Below are 21,937 nucleotides of genomic sequence, written 5' to 3'. Positions count from 1 at the left end.
ATTAAATGGTTCAAACAAATTACATTTTTCTACATGTGTGTCATTCTTTTTGGTTCATACTTAACTGTTCTGAGATTTTCTTAAGAATACCTTTTTGCATGTTTTTCTTATACACCTATGTAGTTAAATTTTATAGTTGGCATGACTAGGAAAAAATAATAACCCACTGAGTGGGTAAGTTAATTTTGTTTTAATGAGGGTATAATTTTTCAGATTCATATATTTCTCATCATAATGGTGCTCTTCAAGTTAAAATTTATTACTGATTGAATGTAAATGAGTATTTTTTAAAAAGACAGTTATTATAGTGAAACCTAAAACACACATACAAAATAAGTCACATTTCCTTATAGTGTTTTAGATGCTTTTTTTTTTCCATCTAAGGATATGTGTGTTCAGGCCTGAGGAAATTAAGGGAGAAAAATGTTGCAAAAAATACTCATTGCAAATGTTGAATTTATACATACTTTAAATATTACAGAACCAAACCTATTGTATAACAATAATAACATCTTGAGTTTTTATAACTTCTTTCTACCAAAATCTTTAAAACACTTTTAGGTCAGTAAGTTATGCTACCATACTTAAGCATCAGCTATAGATTTCTTTCAGTCAAGTATGCCTGGGAATGAGCCATCAGAGAAAGGAAAAGTTTTACATTATCCCTCCTTAATGGGAGAAGTGGCCCACGGTGTATGCCTTCTAGAATTCAAGAGGGCATTAAGCTTTTCCCCAGCATAGGTATTTTTCAGTTCATAATAAGAATGTTTAATATTTGTATATTACTTTATCATTCTTTTTATATTCACTTGTTCCTAACCTCACAAGAGCCCTATGGTGGTCTTATTTCACAGAAGCAGCAACTGAGTCTCAGTTGTCCATTCTGTGGAATGTTAACTCTCCTCAATTTTGAGTTGCATAAAAGGCACTTGCATTTCTTTTACATTGTACTCTGTGGACCTCTATGTTTGTGTGGACTTGTACAGAGGACTTAGTAGCTAACTAGATCACATTATTTTGAGTTTCATAAGTATCTTGGCTGCTTCTTTAATCTTTTCATCATCTTCTTTAAAATTACAAATGCCTTTGTTGTATCCTGTAAGTAAAACTCTGTCTTGTGTGAAGCAATATAATGTCTCATGATAAAAATATTTTATCTGTGTATATATGCCCTTCTAACTTTTTCCACATCGCATTTTCACATCTATTATGTGTTGTATAGGCCTGTCATTTCCTTTCTTTCTTTTTTTCTTAAGAATGAAATGTGTATTTTTCCCACTACGTTTTAGAAGTTTGGTATGTTTTCTTTTACAAAGTTAAGTACACTTCTCTCTCTCTTTTTTTATCAGTAAGGAACAAGTAAATGACCTCTTGCTATCATTTCTAACCCTGTGTTTTTATGGCTCTCTTAGTATAGTGGCAAACAATTCTAGGACATAAGGAGACACACAAAACAAACTGCAAGACTATAAAATGAGCCTTTGGAACTTGTGGCCAAAAGAGAATATTGACAATGATATAATTATGGTCATAATTCTGTTAGGTGCCATGTCGGCATATTTGATATAAACTTAACAAGTCACTGATCATGTATCAAGGAACCAACACTGGAAGAAGTCTGGGGAACAACATAGAGAAGTATAGGCCATGGAGTGAGTCAGACACTGGAAACCGGTACTCAAAACTAAGGATAGAGTTTAGAGTCTGAAACTAATGATGAAAATTAGCAAGAATATGCATCCAAACCTACCAGATTATACTGAAATAGTGAAGGCCAGAAAATAGACAGCAAGTAGATGAATGCCATTACAGATAGGAAAGCCAGGCACTAAGAGGATGTGAATACCAGCGGACAAAGCAATCCCAGGAGTCCCAGGCACTATTCAGTAATCAGGTGGGCTAAAGGGTCTGCATAGAACAATCCGGGCAGAATCAGAGTGTCCACCCATCTGTTTTAATCAACAATAGCAGTTGATTTCAATTCAGGGGCCTACTTCAGCATGTTAATACTAGCTTCCTCTACCTGCATCACTTTTGAGAGTGACCTTAAGATAATATCCAAGTTCAGGTGATTAGTTATGTCTCCTAAGCTATGACAGCACAATTATTTCTCATTCGTGTAAACACTTGAGCTCTCACTAAGCTCTCACTCATAGGGTATGGCTCCAAAAATGTTTATGTCATCGGAAATGCTTCAGACTAAGGAGCAGATAGGCCTTATTCCACTTTGTTCTCCCCAAGACTTCTTTCTTTATTATGTTGTAGGCCCAAAACTTTTAACACTAGCAGATAATCTGAGGAAAACAATCAAGATAATGAAAGAATTCTTTTCAGTCATAAGAGAGATGAACTGGGGGGTGTTTAGAGAAGACTTAGGTAGAAGAAATTCAAAATAGGCTTGTGAAAGAGGCAGTAATAGACTTGTTATACTTGTCTCCAAAGGTTGGATATGATGATGATAGCTTGGTATTTTTTTAAATCTTTATCTGTTAAAAATTTTTACTGAAGTGTTTACAAGTGAAATTATCTGAAGTCTGAAATCTGCTTTAAAATATTTTCCAAAAAACTGGTAAGGAAATAGATAAAACAATGTTGACAAAACAATCTGGCAGTTCCTCAAACAGTTAAACATAGAGTTACCATGTGACCCAGCAAGTCTACTCTGAGGTGTATGCCCAAGAGAAATGAAAACATCCACAAAAAAACTCATGTATGGCCCAGTTGGGCATGGCTCAGTGGTTGAGCATCGACCTATGATCCAGGAGATCATGGTTCAATTCCTGGCACATGCCCAGGCTGCGGGCTCGATCCCTGGTGAGGGATGTGCAGGAGGCAGCCAATTGATGACTCTCTCATCATTGATGTTTCTATCTCTCTCTCCCTCTCCCTTCCCCTCTCTCTGAAATCAGTAAAGATATATTTTAAAAAAGCCCTCGTGCATGAATGTTTATAGTAGCGTTATTCACAATAGCCAAAAGGTGGATACATCCCAAACAGCTGATGAGTGGAAAACAAAATGTGGTATAGCCATACAGTAGAATATTATTTGGCCATAAAAAAGGAATGAAATACCAATATATGTTACAACATAGATGAACTTTGAAGACATTGTGCAAAGTAAAGTCAGTCACAAAAGACCACATGTTATATGATTCCGTTCATGTGAAGTGTCTACCACAAGGAACTCTACAGAGACAGAAAGTAGATTAGTGGTTACTTAGGGCTTGGAAGTGGGGGTAAGATGTAATAGAGGAATGATAGCTAAAAGAATCAGGATTTCTTTTTTGAGGAGATAAAAATATTTTAAAATTGATTACAGTAATGGTTGCACATGTCTGTGAACATACTAACCATTGATTTATATACTTTAAATGGATGACTGTATGGTGTGTTAATTATATCTCAATAAAACTGTTTTAAAAAGCATTAGAAAAATGTTGATAATTGTCGAAGTTGGGCAATGGAAACTGAAGGTTCGACATACTGTGCTCTTCTTTTTATATCTTTGAAAATGTTTATAATAAAATGCTTTTCAAATATCCTTTTAGATGGAGTTTAAATATTGTATGTATTCTTTTAAATAAGGTTAGTTTTTACCTTGTATTACCTCAAGTAGAAATGCTACACAGAATTACCCAACTTGTTAGTCCTGATACTTTGTTATTCCTATATAAAAGCCCTTACATCTAACCTACAGTGGAGCACATAGTTTGCATTGTACTTGTCAGCTATTTTCATCAAGAAATGCCATCTATGTGTCCCCTTGCCAACATCTTTGCAGAGTTTACAACTTTCAGCAATTTATTGGCATGAACTATGCAATACTGTTAAGCAGCTGCTTGGCAGTTGAGCTGTTTTAATATGCACCACTCTATGCAAATAGTTTATATAAATGGCCAAGCTATGCGCTTTTGAATTCAAGATGGCAATATGTCTCTTTCATGGATATTAATTGTACAATAACAATCATCAGCAGCAGCAGCTGGAAGTTTCATAAGAATGTCCTTGCCCTCGACTCCTATTTTGAAGAGTAATTTTATGCCAGTGTGGATTTCATCGTTTTGTTTTAGTTTTATCCTAAGTTTCAATTATATGGTTAGATGTAATTCTACATTTATTAATTTTAATGAATGGTTCATTCATTCTTGAAGTTACTGTAATTTTCCTATATATTTGATATACTAAGAATTAGAATATATATATACTATTGGATTTTTTAAAATGAGTATAAAAACATGTCAGAATTCATGATTATTGTTATAAATCAGACTGTGTTATAGAATAGTATTTAAGATGTCAAACGTGGTAAAAGGACAAAGAGGACAGGGGCATGGTGCTTTTTCAGTATTTCAACTTTAAATGAACAATTAATGCTTCTATAATTAAAAAAAAAAGACAGGAATTTATGCCCTGGACGGTGTGGTCCAGTGGTTAGAGCATCGCCCACTCACCAAAAGGTTGTGGGTTCGCTCCCGCCCCTGGTCAGGCCACGTGCAGGAGGCAGTCAGTCAGTGTGCCTCTCTCACATTGACGTTTCTCTCTCTCCCTACCTCCATCCTTTCTACTCTCTCTGAAAGCAATGGGAAAAATATCCTCAGGCAAGGACTAAAAAAAAGAGAGAGAGATTTTAAAATGTATTTTGAGAAATGGTTTCTAAATGAACAAATGATTTGCTGCTGGGAATAGACTAGATCTGTCCAAATGAAGGGGCTCCAGATTAGTAGAGTTCACATTTTGTCATTTTGGAGAAGAGAACCTATGTCCTGCCTGAGGACCCTAGAGTAGAGTCTGCTAGACAGATTTTCTCATCCGCATGTACAGATGTTGTACTCTTTCATTCAGATGAATGGCCCATAACAGCAGAAAGAAAACATTTGATCTGCTCATAAGTTGGAACACACAACCAAAGATCATCAGAAGATGCAAAAAAAATTAATAGCACAAAAGAGAAAAATCACAATACGCAGAGAAACTGAAGCCCTTCCCCAGAGGAAAAAAAAAAATTCTGAAGCAGAAAAGAACTTACAAAGTATTGTAATTAGTTTCTTCAGAAAGATTTGAGAAAGAAGCATTTTCCTAAAATAAGAAACAGTGGGTGGAAAAGTTTGTGATGTTTTAAAAATTTGCCAGAATCAGTCATGAAGTTATTGTAGTACATAAAAATGCCAGTAGAAGGATGTGAGCAAAAGTCAGGGAACTCTCCTAAAATTTAGCAGAGGGTAAAATAATGGAAGTTACGGAATAGCTAAACAATACAGAAGATTCCAGAGAGAAAGAAAATATGTACAAAGATACAGGAATCAGCTCAGCATCATAGTTCCCAGAAATTGTACTTGGGAACAGAGAAGTAATACAGAGTTCTGAAGGAAAGCACAGTACTTTCTTCCACAGTACCCTCTCCTGGAAATGTACTGGATTATATGCCATCAAATCACACAAGGAGAGGGGTGCAAGAAATAATGGAGCTTGTCAAGATGTGCAGTAAAAAGAAATTTCAGAATAACAACTGTGTATCAGTCTTAAAAACAGTCAAAATTGATTCCAGCAAACATTATGATTAAGAAGCTAGATAATCTTAGGGAATAGTTTTCAAAAGGCATATATTGTTTCGTCCATTACGGGAGAAAAGGCAGGACTCAAAAAAGAAAAGGGAATAACTATAAGAAAGTCAGGACTGAAATAGGAACTGGAATAAATGGCATGATTTTGAGCAGTAGATGCAATGTAAGAAAAAGAATCCTGTTGAACTTAACACTTGAAACACTCTCCTTTGAACATCAAGTTTCCCTTTCTGTGAATCTAATCACACTCTCTGCTCTGCGGTGAGCAGTATTTGTAAATCATTAGAAAATACACAAATAAGCCTGCTGGCCAATCAAAAAAGGACAGTCGCAGAGCAGAGGAAAGCAGAATCAAAAGCTAGTAAAATGAAATGCAAAAGTCAAGTCCAGCCCAGCCGGGCATGGCTCATCGCTTGAGCATCAACCTAGGATCCAGGAGATCGAGGTTCAATTCCTGGTCAGGGCACATGCCCGGGTTGCGGGCTCGATCCCCAGTTAGGGGCGTGCAGGAGGCAGCCGATCAATGACTCTCTCATCATTGATGTTTCTCTCTCCCCCTCTCCCCCTCTCTCTCCCTCCCTCTCCCCCTTATTTTCTCTGAAATCAATAAAGATTTAAAAAAAAAAAAAAAGTCAAATCCAAACAATAAGAACAGAATCTTAAATAAGAGATGGAACCAGGCATCAGGAGCCAAGCAAAAAACATGGTAAGAACTGAACCAGGTTAGGAACAAACCAGAAGATTTCAAGATGACTATCTCTTACCAAAGAATTCTGTTTTGTAGTAGCAAATAAGTTTTCTAGCTCTTGTATGATGGTTTATTTATTTTTGTCAGTTTTGAATTGGGATCTCATCGTGAATCACAACCATTTAATTTGGGTAATTAAAGCAGGACAATTTATACCCAAAAATGTAGGTGAGAGATATATTAAAATATATTCCTGGTTAGGAAGACTCAACATTATAAAAGTCACTTCTTCATAAGTTTTCTAATATATCCCACCCCGTCCCTAAGAATATAGCCAAAAAACACTTCAGTCATTAAACATTAAAACAGCAGAACATGGGTGCATAAACAAACAGACCATTGGAATAGAGTTTGAAGTCCAGAAATAAATCGTACATTTATGGATAAAGATAGCATCTCAAATCTGTGAGGAAAAAAATTGCCTCTGCAGTACATAAAGTTATTACTGAAAAGCTATGGGGAAAAAGATGTCCAATCTACCACACCTATCTCCAGAAGCCAGGATAAACGAAACAGATCAAAGATCTCAATGTTTTAAAAAGAAAAGAAAACCATAAAAGTAATGAGGAAAATGGAAGAAGAAACCATGGAGAAGGCTATAAAATTAAAGACTGACATATTCAGCAAAAAAAAAAAAAAAAAGTGTAAACAAAGTTAAATAAAAATTAATGGGAAAAAATACCATTCATATTACAAAGGGCCGATATCTCTAACACATAAAGAGCTCCTTGAAAAGTATAAGAAAATGACCAGTCACCCAGTAGAAAAATGGGCGAAGCATAGCAACAGAAAAGGAAATACCCTTATATGTATGAAAAGCTGCTCAACCTCACAATAGAAGAAATGCAGAACAAACATACCCAAAAACTTATCAGACTGGCAAAAATCCAAAAAGGTAACACAAGCATACATTTTATCAATTAGGAAACTGAAGCTCATTGAACCAGAGTAGATTGCCTGTGTTTACTCAATTAATAATAGAGTCAGGAATGGATGTGTCTTTGGCTTCTAACCTAATACTAAAATATTTCCACTACATGTGCTTGGCTTTCTGTGTGTTCAGTAGATGATGGTATTTTGGATACTATTTGATGTTAAAGTGGAATTTTTCTTTGCTCACATTTACCATTAATATGAAGGGGATCATCTATGATCAAACATAGTAAAACTGAACAAAATTGTTCCACATTTTATTTTTGCACCCACTGTATTATCCTAGTAGGAATTTTACAGAATTTTGTGGTTTTTAAAGTGACCTCACCTGGGTTTCAGAAGCCATGCTAACACTGTTTAATACTATCAGTGAACAAAGCAGTGCCGTGCTTTGACAACACCCTAAGTTTGGGTAATCCTAGTCTGGGTAAAGGAAGATATGTGATTTCTTTTTTGTCTCCTGACCTGCTTCAGAGATAATCTGTTTCCTCTAACTGCTCCCATACCAGTAGCAGAGGGAAGCCAAAGAGAAACAAAATTATGGCCTCCTTTTTGGGCCCTTAGGGGCCAAAGCTCTCTGCTCAGGACACCTGCAGCTTCTTCCTTTTCTTCCTCATGCTCGCTATCCCCATTCTCCCCTTTCCCCGGCAAGTATCATCCCCCTTACCTTATTTATCTGTAGACTAGTGGTAGGTAGGAAAAAAATATTTTTTTCCTTTTTTAAAATCTTCATACCAACATACAAAAGATAAGGCCACTAAAAGGAGATTCTTTCAGGCAGAAAATATTCTTTTGATAAGCTGAGAGGCTGTCATCTCCCTTTCCCTCATCGTGGTAAGTAGAACAGGAGCTGAAAGCTGCCATAACACCAGGTATGTTTAACATTAAATTGGTGGCCATATACTTCACTCTGGGGGAACATATGAATAAAATAAGATAATCTTGAAAGCAAAAAGCCTTCAGATGGCTCAAATAATAGTATATCATATTGAGAGTGTCTGAGGTGTAGCCATTCTCATTTGCATTGGCCTAGCCAACCCCAGTACTGCAGAAAGGAGAAAGGATTCAGTACCATTTCTTCCAGCCCCTCGCTTGGCCCTAAGATCTATTAAGCTCTGTGGCTTAAACTCAACAGCTCTGTTTTAAAATACCCACTCACTCAAGCTAGATGGTTCTAAATAGAACTAATGACAGCCAGAAAGAAAAAAAAAGGCCTGTAGGAACTTGCTCTGACACAGAGCTGATGTCTATAAACAGATTAGTAAAAGGGAGCAGAACATCTCGCTGTCACCATAAGTTTGTGTCTTGGCATGAAGGTGAAATAAAATAATAGGAAAAAATACCTCTAACACAGCCTACCACTGTTCTGTATATAATAAAGGAGAGTTTAGTCTGTCCTCTGTCCATATGCTTGTGTTTGATTGAATCAATTTAGTGATTAATCATAAATATCCACTAAGTAATGTTAGGTGCTAAAAGTTTGACTATAGAGAAAAATAAAAGACAAAATGGACTTGGAAGAGGGAATGAGTAAAAAATTTTATCTGAGTTCTTTAAGAAATTCAGCATAATAATTCTTATTCCAAACAGCAACTGGATAAAGCTAACTCCAGTTTTCATTTGTAAGAGAAGAGGGGGTCATATGGTTGAATCCTGAAGATGTATTAAATTTACTGTTTATGCTGCTGATTAGTAAGCAAGAAAATAATCTTGAATTTTTTCTTCGTCCCATCTTAATGTAAGACTTCAAAAGGAAATGGTGTAGTTTACAAGGTAGGAAAAATAAAATGCCTAAATAACTTACTTAGCAAACATGTAGAAAAACTGTAGTGGAAAGTAACTATGCCAGTGGTTCCCAAATTTGTCTTTCCCTTAGAATCACATGGAGATCTTTTAAAATTTTCAACGCCGAGGTTACACCCCAGCTCAATTATTTTACAATCTCTGCAAGTGGGACACGGGCATCAGTAGTTTTTGAAGCTCCACAGTTGACTCCAATGTGCAGGAAAATTTAGGAACCATTAGACTACGGAATGACATATTTATTGTTTATCATACTAAAACTATGAATGATGATGTGAGTCATGTGTGTCATTGGTCAGTATGTTATTTTATATAGTGTAATTGTTTCAAATGTTTCTTCTACTCCAAAATAAAAATAAATGTTTTAACATCAATCATTATTAGTGCACTTGCTGAAATCATACTTGCCATTTTCTTCTACTTTCATATATCAACAGGAATTGGCAGCAATGAAGCAGATTCTCACTAATATGCGCAGTAAGCCTTCTGAGGACAGGCTACTTCTTACTAAAAGGGAATCCAAAAATGTGTCAGGAAATCAGAAGTCAAAGGCTCTGAATGTGCCTAGAGAACATGAAGATGATATATTTATACCCAAGCCCACACTCTTTGTAAGTACAAAAGAAAAAGAAAAAAACTTAAAATTATTAATGTCTCTGATTTTTACTAAATATACTTTACTTAAATTTCTTTCCTCTAATTCATATTGTTTTAAAAGTAATTTTAACAATTTAATGGAAGGGCCTGGAAATATTTGTATTCATTTCTTTTCTGAATGTGTGTGTGTGTGTGTACATCATATCTTACAGCTGATAATTGGGTTTTATATTTCTAGTTACTATGCTGGACTTGCCCAGAAATAATTAGCCTTAATCTGGCATTTACCTCCTTCAGTTTCCAGGGACTAATTTATAGGGGAATCGGGGAGACATTTTTATATAAGAATAAAAGGATGCAGAATATCACCTGCCCCCTTTTATTTATACAACAGTGTATTTTGCTCTAAGAGCTTCCTCATAAAATATAAAATCAACCACATTAACATTAAATGAAATGCTTATTAGGTAGAAATGTATGTACACAGAAATTAGTTAAGGAACAAGAAATTAGAACAATTTGAAAAGGATGTTTTAACAAATAGTAAGAATAACAATAAAAAGGCAACAGAATCAAAATAGGATTATTTTGCATTATTAAGCATTTTACTGTACTTCAGTATGGTTTCCATGCATGCTTTAATTTCTCAGAAGAAACATGATTTTTACCATCTAAAGCAGATTTAACTACGTACGATATTCTGATTCAATGAGTCCTCAGAATCTTAACTTTTTAAAAACTCCCCAGATGATTATAATAATCAGTCAAGTATGGGAGCTTCTGATCTAAGCTATTTCATTATACATTCAGATAATGCTACTCAAGATCAATGAGGTGATTACACAGTTCAACCTTAAAAAAGTGACAGTTAATGAGATTAAATAAGGGCTAATTATTGTAAGAATCTATGTGGCAAAAAAAAAAAAGAATCTGTGTGGCAGTCATGGAGACTGGGCTGACAGGCTGGAGAAAACAGGACGCCTCGATGCACCAGCCTGGACACAAGGCAGCGACACGGATTTCTGCCACCGAGTCCGTGGATCTTTTCCTCTGGTGGTGCATCAGCTCTCTTCGTTTCTCTCTTAGTTTCTGGTTATTCGTAGTTCTCACTAACTCATTAACTTGCTCACGGCCCCTTGTGTGGAGACCTGTTTCTGTGTATCCTTCCCACATCTACGCTCTTAAAACCTAGTTCTCCCTGTATTTTCCAGGGGCAAGAATCTAATTGGCACAGCTCATCCTCGTTGGGTGATACCGCTTGTGGCAGGACTTGTTAAGGATGTTAGCCTACTGAATGGCTACCCTCATTGTGAGCAGGGGTCACATGGTACCAAATAAAGCTGCCTAGGGCTATTTATTCAAAAGGATCATCGCTAGGCGAGCTTTCCTTAGAAAGTGGCCTGGCACACTGGATGTGTCTGTTATAATCTACAGGAAGAAAGCAGATGGGACACCTAGAAGTTAATGGGAAACAGGGTCAGATGAAAACCACAAGATACAGCCAGACTTAGAGCCTATCACACTCTGTGATCTGCTTTTCTGACCCTTCTCTGTTTCAAGCTATGAAGTGACCCTGACGTCCTACATTTCTGACTTTAGATTGGTAACTTGAGTCTGATATCCTGAAATCCTAAGTGTAACTTGTACATAAGTAATAGTAAGATTTCTCCAGTACCTCACGATAAGGTTATGCAGTGAGAATGAAATTAAGATTCAAAATACAAAATATTAATTGGGTAACTTTTATTTCCTTCTTTATGCTTATCTTTCTACAAACTTGATTTCTTTTATAAGAGAAAAATTTTAAAGAGATACGAGCTTAGCTGTGTCCTTATGAAAACTGAGAGATAATACTGTAAACCAGTCAAATCAAGACTATGTTCTAACAGTGCAGAATTAGAAATGTGAATTGACTCAGTCACCTGGGCCAAGTCATTTAAATGCTCTAAGCCGGTTCTTGCTTATAAAATTAGGAGGAAAATTATATGAAATGAGTACTGGACTTCTTTTATACTTACATGCCATGATTCTCTTAAGGCATCAGTTATTATTCTGAATATTTTTAATTTGCCATGATAATATTTTCCTATATAGTCTCTGATATTGTTAATAAAGAATTTATTATGTAAATGTTTGAAAATAAGTTCTAATCATTTCAAAATCTCATGGTCTTATAGCTAAAATAGAAACATTTCTAATTTACCTCTAGATCCTTTGGCTGAAACTATTTGCTGTTGGTATTTTTTCCTGCCGTTAGATTTAATAATGGATGGATGCACATTTATATATACATTAGAAGTATGAGGAAAACACAAAGTGGGCAGTGGAGTTGGGGGTAGAGCTGTGATGTGGAGGAGTAAGAGCTTGAGGGAATGCTTTGCAGCGCTCACGTGGTGTTTCTATATGAAGACAACCTCAGAAGGTGCATTTTATAGAAAAGTGCTGGCAATTGCTGTAGCAGTTGTATTTCAGGCACTTAATGCACCGACAGAGACTAGATTGAACATAGAATGTAAGGGCAGAAGCTGTGTTCCCATTGCCTTGCATGGCACATGAACAGAGCAGATAAGTATTTGCTAACTAAGGATAAAAATTCAACAAGTATCTACTGACTATATGCAAGAACCTGTGCTAAACATTATTGAGTATCTGATCATGAGGATACAGAGTCAGCCTTAGAGGTGCCTCTCCTCCAGGATCAAGGATAAATAAACAAATAATAGTTAAGGCAAAACTGGGTGAACTCCCTTAAAGGCAATACAAACTGCTATGGAAATTCAAAGAAAGAATAGATCCTGTGACATTGATGGGCTCCCAGGAAAAGAAAGTATTTGAAGCTGCCCTAGCCGGTTCGGCTCAGTGGCTAGAGCGCTGGCCTGTGGACTGAGGGGTCCTGGGTTGAATTCCAGCCAAGGGCATGTACCTCGGTTGCAGGCTCGATCCCCAGCCCCCGCCCCGGTCAGCATGACTGCAACGGGCGACCAGTCTATGTGTCCCTCTCACATCGATGTTTCTCTCTCTCTCTCTCTCTCTACTTTCCACTGTCTCTGAAAAGCAATGGGAAGAAAATATCCTCAGGTAAGGATTAAAAAAAAAGAAGAAAAGAAAGTATTTGAAGCTGAAGCTGACCTTGAAGACTATCTAGGGTCTGAGAGTGAGAAATCCCAAGGCCAGAGAAAGTACAATATTCACAACGTATTTTCTAATTTATGCTTCTTTTCATTATTCAAGAATTGTATGGCTAACATGTATTTTCTATATCTAGACATTTTTCCTTTCTTACTACAGTCTTTTGCCTAATTTTAGCCATTTCACCACTTCTTAACATTTTCCCTTAGGACAAAAAAGGAATAAAAGTAGGTAGGTTATTCCTAGAGTCGTCAAATTCACAGAGACAGAAAGTAGAATGGTGGTTGCCAGGGACTAGAGGAAATGGGGAGTTAGTGTTTAATGTGTACAGAGTTTCAGTTGTGCAAGAAGAAAAGCATTCTGTGGATGGATGGTGGTGATGTGAATATACTTAGTGCCACTGACCATACACTTAAAATGGTAAATTTTATGTTATATGTATATTACCATAATTTTTTTTTATTTTAAATAGGTAAGTTATAATAACAATTTTTCTCATTATTTGTGAGGAAAAGTTTATAATTTCATCAAAAATGGAATTTAGCTATTATTTGTCATACAATAATATGAGTACAAGTGACATAGGATGCCACCCTGGCATTGCCACAAGAGCATGCCCTAACTTTGTGCCTCTCAACATTTTTCACCTCATAACACACCCTGAAAAGTATGATATTTCTGTGGCACACCAGGGTAAGTGAAGTTTAGACTGGAGGAGCTCCAGCCATTTCTGGGGTTGAGGGGATCAATAGTTCATCATTTGGAAGCTATGGTCTTACTTCTTAGTGTTGAGTCTAGATTTATCTCACCAAAGTATGCACAGACCTCAAGATATCTATCTATGTTCATTTACATGTGTAAAAGTAATTTTCCAATTTCTAGTGTCAGGAATACCAATTGCAGCCTCTTCCTGATATAATGTAACTGGGAAGCTGGTTTAGAAATAGGAATTCCAGTGGAAGATGGTGAGGGTTGGTGGTGACCTGGGAGTCTCTCATTTAGTTGGTAGGAAAGCCAGGTCAGCTATTCTAGACCCACTTAAATTGGCCCCTGCCTATGAGGACTCATAAATACTTATTTCTTTGATTCCCAGCTTATATATGTATTTTGGAAAACAAAGTAATTATATCTACTAAACACAGTCTTTAGAAAAGTGGCAGGAGTTGAACACTAAGAGTCTTAATTTCTAACTCATTTTCTAGATCCCAGGAGTAATCCACCAGGCTTGTTATGTCTGCATTTATCAGTCAGCATTCTTTCTTATTTTAACATATTTTCTCAATACGTTACAATCCCCGAGTTACATATTAATGTTTTAGTAAGCTACTTCTGGATGACACTAAGGTACTTATCTTACTAGTTACTTATCTACAAAATCGCATTGTGAATTACTTCTGATAGGTTTTCAGTCAGTCCTGTCATTTGTTTTTACCACAGCTCTCTGAGCTCATTCCCAAATACAGTTTACTCTAGGGCCTGTTAACACTCCACTAATAAACCAAGGTTTTCATTAATTAATACTGTTTCTTTATAAAATTACAAATTTTTATGTTACAGTGTTTCCAATATAAAAGGTCACTTTAAGTAATTTATATGCCTCATATAATGTTCATAGGGGTTCATATAATGAAGCCTGCAAGAGTCTTAAAAAAAAACACAAAAAACAGAAAAGTGAAAGTCAGAAATAAGGGATCTCCTCAGTTAAAAGGTTAACTCTGTTAATAACTGAGGAGGGATAACAGAATTTGTTACATAAAGTGCCAGCTTATGGGTGTGAAGGATAAACAATCTTTTAAAGATGGTAATATAAAAGAAACACTACTGCTTAAATAGGTAAAAGAGTGGAATTACCAAAATAAAAAGCAGCTAATTGTGTATGTGAATTGTTTTATTGTGCCCACTTTATTTAACAGTCATCTATCAAGAGTCGGCAAATTTTTCTTTTAAGGGCAAGACAGTAAATATTTTAGGCTTGTAGCTACCTAAAATCTCTGTTGCATATTCTGTTTGTTTCTTTGTTTGTTTTTACCTTTTTTAAAAAATAAAATGTCAAATCCATTCTTAGCAGGCAATCCAAAGACAGACCAGGTACCATAATTTGCTAATCAGTGATTTAGCTTACACTCCTTGCTCAATACTAATCAAGAGTTGGTAAAGGCTTAGAAACTTCCAGTATCTGGAACTTAGAACTGTCAAGAATAGATAGTACCTTACTGATAAAATACCTAGAAATGAAGAATATACATCTCATGAGGATAAGAAATCAACTTTCCAGAATCACTGTTATCTGCATTGGAATTTATTTGAATTTTTGTATTGATTAGACATAGATACTGATGTAAATGAGAAATCAGTGTAACATGGTTCTCCTAATTTAATTAACAGGTAACCTGAATTTCAGACAGTAATATGACTGAGGGCAAAAGTTTACCAATAGAAAAATTGAACAGACCAGTAAACTTGAATTCATACAACAGAATATACTGTTTGCATGTCTGACTGGTTATTGTCACTGCCACTCAATAATTGCCATGTCACTGAGAATCATAAATATTGCCACCATGCAGAGTGGTTGCTGCCCGATTAGTTGGAGCCATATTGTGTTACTGTAGTAGCATTTTCTTTCACATTACATAGGGGAAACTCTTTTTTTTCTTTTTTACATGTCTTTATTGATTTCAGAAAGAGGAAGGGAGAGGGAGAGAGAGAGATAGAAACATCAATGATGGGAAACTCATTGATCGGCTGCCTCCTGCACCCCCCCGACTGGGCATCCGAGCCCGCAACCCGGGCATGTGCCCTGACCGGGAATCGAAGCCCCATCACCTGGATCCCAGGTCAACTCTCAACTGCTGAGCCATACCCAGACGGGCAAAAATAGATTCTGATGGACACTTTCTATTAAAAGGAAATTAGGTTGTATTACTACTTTTATTTTTCCTATTTAAGATAGAATACAAAATATATAATAAAATAATGTGACATTTTTAACAGCAAAATCCAAGGAGCTAACATTAGAAGCAATATGCTTTTCCAGTACTGCTAACATTTCCCAAAACATTTTTTAAGTGTGCTTGTTTTTTGGTTCGTTTTTCATTGTGATAAAAAAAATACCATAAAGTTTACCATCTTACCCATTTTTAAGTGTATAGTTCAATAGTGTTAAGTATATTCATATTCTTGTGAGATAGACATTCAGCACTTTTTTTTAAATTTATCTTTATTTTTTAAAGTATTACAGATGTCCCCTTTTTTTCCCCATTGATCCCCTCCACCCCGCATCCACCCCACCCCCAGGCCTTCCCCAGACTAATGTCTATGTCCATAGGTTATGCAATAAGCATATAAGTTCTTTGATTAATCTCTCCCCACCCACCCCACTCCCCCACCCCTGCCTTCCCTCTGAGATCCCTCAGTCTGTTCCATGCTTCTGTGTCTCTGGATCTATTTTGTTCATCAGTTTATTTTGTTCATTATATTCCACATATGAGTGAGATCATGTGATGCTTGACTTTCTCTGACTGGCTTATTTCACTTAACATAATACTCTCCAGTTCCCTCCATACTGTCCCAACGGGCAATAGATCCTTCTTCTTTACAGCCGCATAGTACTCCATGGTGTAAATGTCCCACAGCTTTTTTATCCATTCACCTACTCATGGGCACTTGGACTGTTTCCAAGATCTTCAGCACTTTTTCATCTTGCAGAACTGGGACTCTATACCTATTAAGCAACAACTTCCCTTTTCTTGCCCCAAACCAGCCCATATTCTTACCCAAAACCAACCCACTATTCTACTTTCCGTATCTATGAATTTGAGTGCGTTAGAGACCTCATGTGGGTGGAAGCATATAATACTTGTCTTTTTGTGATTGGCTTGTCTCACTTAGCAGAATGACCTCAAGATCCTTCCATGTTGTATCTGAAAATATTTTGGAATGTCTCTTACGGAATTGTCTTTTGAGTCTATGGCACCTTTTTAAACTATATTCATTTATTTAAACCTTATTCCAAGCACAAGGCCCCTGGCCTTGAGTGCCCGGATTGTAATGGAAACTGTATCATACAATGCGGTGTGGCAAATACTAAGTAGGAGACAGGTACAGAATAGTGTGAGGGTCACATCTATACTCTCAGAGGTGGACGGGCAGAGAAAGATGAATTAGAGGAATGAAGGAAACAGGCTTTCATATTCAGACAAATTTAAAAGGAGGGGAAGGTGGTGATGTAGGAGAAGGAAGTGGTAGCTATAGAGGTAAATTGGAGGGACTATGAAACCACCCCTACAGCCTGGCTGGGTGTGGCTCAGTGGTTGAGCACTGACCTAGGATCCAGACGATTGCAGTTTGATTCCCAGTCAGGACACATGCCCCGGGCTTGCAGGCTCGATCCCCAGTTAGGGGCGTGCAGGAGGCAGCCGATCAATGACGACTCTCTCATTAATGTTTCTATCTTTCTCTCTCTCTCCCTTCCTCTCTCTGACATCAATAAAGATATATTTTAAAAATAATAAAATAAATCATTAATATATAAAGCATTTATATTTTAAAATTACAGTAAAAATAAATCTATTTAACTAACATTTATTGAACATTATTTTATGCCATCAGGGAATACGCAGTTTATTGAGTGACTGATTCAAGTAAACAATTGTATAATTATATAACAAGTTAAGTGTTGAAGGCTTTAAGTTCTTGAAAGGATCACCAGAAGAAGCCTTGATATGTCAGAGCAAGCTTCTTAGAAGAGATGTTTTTTGACCTGAGTCCTGAAAAACAAATAAGAGTGACCTCTTCAGGCAGAGAGAACATCAAGTGGTTTCCCTATTCGTAGTTAGCATTTATTAGGGAGTAAGTGCTTCTTACATACATTATTTCATTTTATTCTCAGCACCCTCTTGTGTAAGTTATTGTATCAGTCAAGGTCCTTGCACCAAATAGATGTCCCATTCTTTCAGGACTGTTTACAAGCATGTGGAAACCAAGTGATGATGAACCTCACATAGTAGCTGTGTGAAGTTTTTACCACTCCTAGGTCTCAAGGCGCAAGGAGAGGGATCGGAACCTTCTTATGGAAATTTTGGTCTCCTGTAGAAGAATTTAGCTTCTACCAAACCATGGCCAGGCAAAGAAGGAGCTAGGGAATAAATACCCCAGTTTCTTTCTCCTCCCACCTGCAAGCCCAGTATGCATCCCATTGGCTAAACCTTCTCAGAAACTGGAAGACACCAGTGACAGCTTCCTGGGCACAGAGCAGGATGGAGGCTAGAGAGAAGATCTGAGGGTACCCAGGATATCCAGCAGTTATTTTTTTATTCTCTCCATATTACACAAGAGATAACTGAGAAGTCTTCAACTTGCCCACGTTTACAAATGAGTGGATGAAGCCTGTTTCATCCCAGCACTTGTTTTTGAGCAACTGTGCTGAACTGTGCTCAAGCCACAAAAATCAAAGGAAGGGTGGCATTGAGTGCCTACTGGGAGCCAGACACTTTCCTGTGTGCTAAAGATACAACATAAAACAAAATAAACACTGTATCTTATTTAAGGTCAAGTGTCAGTATCCAGGAATTGTTTTCCACTACTAGTTCTGTGGCTTAAGCAAATTGTTCAGTCTCTCGGATAAGCATTCAAGGGCTAGTATGTGGTCCTTTGAAGTCATCAGGGACCTAAGTTACTTCTGCCTTTCTCTTCAACCATCCTTGGTATGTGGCTTGTGTCCTCAGAGTCACAGTATGGTTGCTGTAGCCTAAGCCATCACATCTGCATTTTAAGCAAGAAGCAAGCAGAAATGGGGAAAATACCATTTCCCTCCTAAAGGAGTTTTTCCATAAGTTCGACACAAAATCTACTCATATCCATTTGGCCAAAACTTAGTCACATGGCCACACTTAGTAGCAAAGGAGGTTGATTAATGTTGTTTTTACCTGAATGAGCCCCTTATTCTCATAATAAAATCAGAGTTCTCTTATTAGGAAAATAGGTATAGGCTAGGCAGCCAGCAGGCTTTGTCACAGGATCTTAATTCATTTTTATATCCCCATAGCCTAATACAAGGACCTGGCACATAGTAGGTGTTCGATGAAGTGCTATTAAACTAATCTCAACTACAAGTAATTTAGTTTATGTAGGAGGGTGTCAAGAGATAGGATTAGAGCCCTAGCCAGTTCTGCTCTGTGGTTAGAGCATTGACCTGAAGGGTCCTGGGTTCAATTTCCACTAAGGGCATGTACCTCGGTTGCAGGCTGGATCCCCAGCCCTGGTCAGGGGCATATGGGAGGCAACCAATCAATGTGTCTCTCACATCGATGTTTTTTCTCTCTCTCTCTTTCTTCCTCTCTCCCTCTCCCTAGTACTCTCTCTAGAAATCAATAAAATAGCCTAAAAAAAAAAGAGAGAGGATTAGAGAAGTAAGTATGAGCCAGATGCTAAGGGCCCTGTGTTCTAAATTAAAGTAGTTAGAACATGAAAGCGCGAGGGTGCCCCACAGTAACTGAGGGATAGGAACATACACTAGTCCTCTGGGAGCAGGCTGTAAAATTAACTTTAAATGGTTATGATCAAAGATCTGAAAAGTCCATTTAGGAAGTGGAAAAGCAGTTAATCCTCAGGACAGAGGTACACTTGTGGCAAATCTACTTCATTAACACATCTGAAGAATGTATTGGGAGGAAGGAGGTGGAGGGAGGGTGGTCTGTAATAGACCAAACACAGGTAAAAGGAATCAGGAAGAACTGTCTGCCACTGAAATTCTTGTACTTCCCTTTTTGAGTCGCAATATTACTTTCTAATATCAAAAGTTATATTTAGCTTCTTTCCATACACACATAGTGGTAACACAACTTTTAGTATCAGTTGATTGAGAAAATGCAGCTGTCCCCTTTGCTGTAAGTTTGACCATCTGTAGCTCGGTGTATTGAAGTGGCTTTTAGACTTTTTTTGTCCAGGAGCCACAGTTAAGAAAACAATTTTACTTCATGACCTAGTGATGATCACAGTCTCTCAAAGCAGAACTTACCCCTAAAATGGCAAAACACCCTGATATTTTGTATTCTAGCCTGTTTAATCCCCCCCCCCCCCAAATCTGGTCTTAAATCGAATTCCTTACCCATGGATTGAGAACCTACAGGGTTTTTTCCTCCCAGTTTTATTGAGATATAATTGAAGAGACCTACAATTTAAAAAACATTGGGTACATATTCTTCTGGGACTGGGACTGGGAGAACCTTAGATTTGTAACGGACTCACCTCTTTTCAGTCACCCAAATCTCTTGATCTGGTTATAAGAGAACCAAGCAATTCCCCAGTTTTGCTCTGACTTTTCTTTATGGTCTGTGACTGTTTTAAAAATTTTTTTAAATAAGACTGGCAAAACTAGCAGGCATTCCTGGCCAAAGGACAATTACATTTCTCATCACCAGTTAATAAACTAGCATTCTAATTTGTACTTTGGTTTCTTTTGATTTGGTTAGCCTCAGCCACCTTTGCATTCTCTCGGTAGACAGCCCTGGCCTTTCCCTACCATGGAAACTTCTATCTCCTTTAATACTAAGGACTTTGGACTTTTCTTTTAAAGAAAGAGCTCTGGACAAAAAAAAAAAATCTAAAAGTGCTTTAATGCAGTTTTGCATTTTAGAAAGATAAGCTTGGAAGGATTGTGGACTATGAATTGAACAGAATCGGAGAGAGAGCCAGATCAGAGTTAGGAGGCTCTGGCAGGAATCAAGCCAGAAATGATAAGAGCCCAAGGTAAGCCAATGGGGTCAAGATAGGAACAGAATGAGGAGTTTCAAAGCTATTCAGTAAGAGGAAGGGACTGTTTAAAATGGATGTAGCAAGTGAAAAGGAGAAATCTAAGATAAAGAAGAATGGGACATTTCTTGTTGAGGCGACTGAGCAAAGTATGGTACCATTTACCAAGAAGGAGAGCGTGGATGATTGGGGGAGCTCGCTTTGACATACTGAATTTTAGTTGCCTGGGAGGGTCACCATGAAAAGCAGTTGTAGCTCAAGTTAGAGCTATGATGTGTAGGTGGCCATGGAGTGGGGTGGGGAGGTCACCTGCTTATTTTATGGTAATTGAAGCTGGCAAGGGTGTGGATAAGATCAAGAGTAGCTGACCACCAATGTCACCTCCACCATTTTATGTATCAACTATGGCATATAAAACTATAAAAAACATAAAATTATAAGCTATCATACTTCTCCATGTGCCTACACACATATATGTATATATATTTAGGAATGTGTTCCTTCATGATTTTAAACAGGTGGAAGTGGGAAAGCAGTAAGCTGCATATTTAATTTATGGTCATATAAAAAATAGGATGTTTGACTGCTTCTGTATGCCCTGTGTAAGGAGTTCTGAGTCAAGCTCTTTTCACACTGAAATGATTGAGCAGTAAACCCAAGAAGAGCTCTGGTAAATACCTAGCAATTCAGAAGACCCAGAGCACAGTGATTTGGATCTAGTCATTCTTTAATAAGTATTTGCTGAGTGAATGAATATCCATATATAGATAGATGAGACTGACAGAAAAGAAGCCGTGTCCTTGATTTTTTTTATAATTCTCTTTGAAAATAGAAACAGTTCATATGATACTCGCTTCTGTAAAATATGTTAAATACAGGCTTTGAGCCAGAAAACACAGATGTGTATTTTTTCTAAGACATACCAGGTGAGAGATTATTTCTGACAAAACATAAAACCTTTGCCCCTAAAGTATCCTTCTGAATTAAGAAAAGCAATTATTTACTGTAATCTTACATAAAAAGCCCCAATGCATATTGGTACTTAGTTCTCTGAATTGCCTCTCTCATCCTCCTAGTAAGCGTTTTACTTGATTTTCTTTTTTATTTTCTTTTTTAACAGACCAAAAAAGAAGCACCTGACTGGTCTAAGAAACAAAAGATGAAGATCTAGTGTTCTGAATGGATTTGCTATGTCATTATTTACTTCCAAAGTTCTTTTTCTGATGAACAAAAAGTTTATCTCAATCATGTGCTTGGCATTTTTTAAATAACTAATGTAAAATTTATTTTCACTCAAAGTTAAATTAACAGATTTCAGCATAATAATCAAAATGTATGAAGTGAAAACAATAGTATACTTTAGATGTGGTTTTATCTATTTTGTTACAAAATAAATATTATAGACTCATTTAAA

General features: G+C 36.9%; 1 protein-coding gene across 2 annotated transcripts in view; it reads left to right on the top strand.

Annotated features, from left to right (window-relative positions):
* PIBF1 (progesterone immunomodulatory binding factor 1) overlaps positions 1-21,937 on the top strand; it is a 159,799-nt gene extending 137,862 nt beyond the window's left edge. Inside the window, exons 16-17 of one of the 2 annotated variants that reach the window (XM_016216463.2) lie at positions 9,483-9,656; positions 21,644-21,937. In XM_016216463.2, the coding sequence (XP_016071949.1) occupies positions 9,483-9,656; positions 21,644-21,694 (225 nt within the window). In that variant the 3' untranslated portion in view covers positions 21,695-21,937. Of the gene's footprint in view, positions 1-9,482; positions 9,657-18,075; positions 18,956-21,643 lie in introns of those variants that run through there. The other variant, XM_087814302.1, reaches the window with a different exon arrangement.

Source organism: Miniopterus natalensis, chromosome 2, assembly GCF_054644295.1.
Source record: "Miniopterus natalensis isolate mMinNat1 chromosome 2, mMinNat1.hap1, whole genome shotgun sequence".
Lineage (NCBI taxonomy): Eukaryota > Metazoa > Chordata > Mammalia > Chiroptera > Miniopteridae > Miniopterus > Miniopterus natalensis.
Note: the sequence above shows the minus strand (reverse complement) of the source record. Positions and strands in the feature narration are given on the sequence as shown.